Genomic DNA, 967 nt, shown 5'->3' on the forward strand with positions numbered 1-967 from the left:
ACAGCCAACCAACCGCCGTGTGTGGACCAGGAGAACAAGTGAATTCATTTGTCTGATGAAGTCTATGAGATCTGAAGCCCCAGCCGCTGAAGGAGCTCATACCGCATCAACCGCATCGTTCTGTATTCACACCGCCACGCGGACGATGACTGCAGAACAGGAAACACAGATACACATGGAGGCGGCGTGCGGGGATGGATTAAACGTGTGGGTAATGATCACCGCAGTGCACGCCTTAGTGGCTGAGCAGAGGTGGGACTCTGGAAGACATGGAGGAGGAGTCTCCCTCCATCCTCCCTCCCCTGCGGAGGTGCTTAATGTAGTGTTTGCAGACGTTGTAATTGAGAAATGAGGACCAATATCACACTCGGGTGATCACAGATGAAGCGCCTTCACACAAACACACACACACACATGTTCCGCCCAACTGCGGCACGCCCCCACCCCATCCACACCCCACTAGGGACACCCAGAGTGGGGCTCCCTCCCTCCATGCCTGCATTCTGTGATCCAGCATGGCGCCCCCGGAAGGCACTCCCAGTAATCATATCCCTATGTTACCCCCAGAGGGTTCACCCAGGAACACACACACAAAGACACACAGAAACACACACACACACACACACACACACACACACACACACACACACACACACACACACACACACACACACACACACACACACACACACACACACACACACACACACACACACACACACCTCTTCCCTGCGTCATTATCTCCTGCAAATAGTGGTCGGGCTGTGGCAGCCCACAGACACCCCAGAAAACCCCCACCAGCTTTCTGTGATGCCCCCCTAAGAAGAACAGTGCCAATGGTGAAAATGGTGTCCGTGTGACTATGATAGATCTGGTAAGAGAGAAAGAGTGTGTGCGCCTGTCTGTTTGAGCTGGTGATTGAGATGAGAAGGAAGAATAAAAAGGAACCTGTTCTGCTTTGTGTGTG

General features: G+C 53.1%; 1 protein-coding gene across 1 annotated transcript in view; it reads right to left on the reverse strand.

Moving 5' to 3' along the window:
• The window catches only part of plxna4 (plexin A4), a 13,027-nt gene extending 12,289 nt beyond the window's left edge, over window positions 1–738 (reverse strand). The window contains exons 1-2 of the mRNA XM_056578272.1: window positions 723–738; window positions 133–149 (exon numbers count right to left, since the gene is read on the reverse strand). Coding sequence (XP_056434247.1) covers window positions 133–149; window positions 723–738 — 33 coding nt within the window. The remainder of the gene's footprint in view (window positions 1–132; window positions 150–722) is intronic.
• Window positions 739–967: the final 229 nt, after the last annotated feature.

The sequence above is a fragment of the Gadus chalcogrammus genome, chromosome 19 (assembly GCF_026213295.1).
Source record: "Gadus chalcogrammus isolate NIFS_2021 chromosome 19, NIFS_Gcha_1.0, whole genome shotgun sequence".
In the NCBI taxonomy this organism is placed as follows: domain Eukaryota; kingdom Metazoa; phylum Chordata; class Actinopteri; order Gadiformes; family Gadidae; genus Gadus; species Gadus chalcogrammus.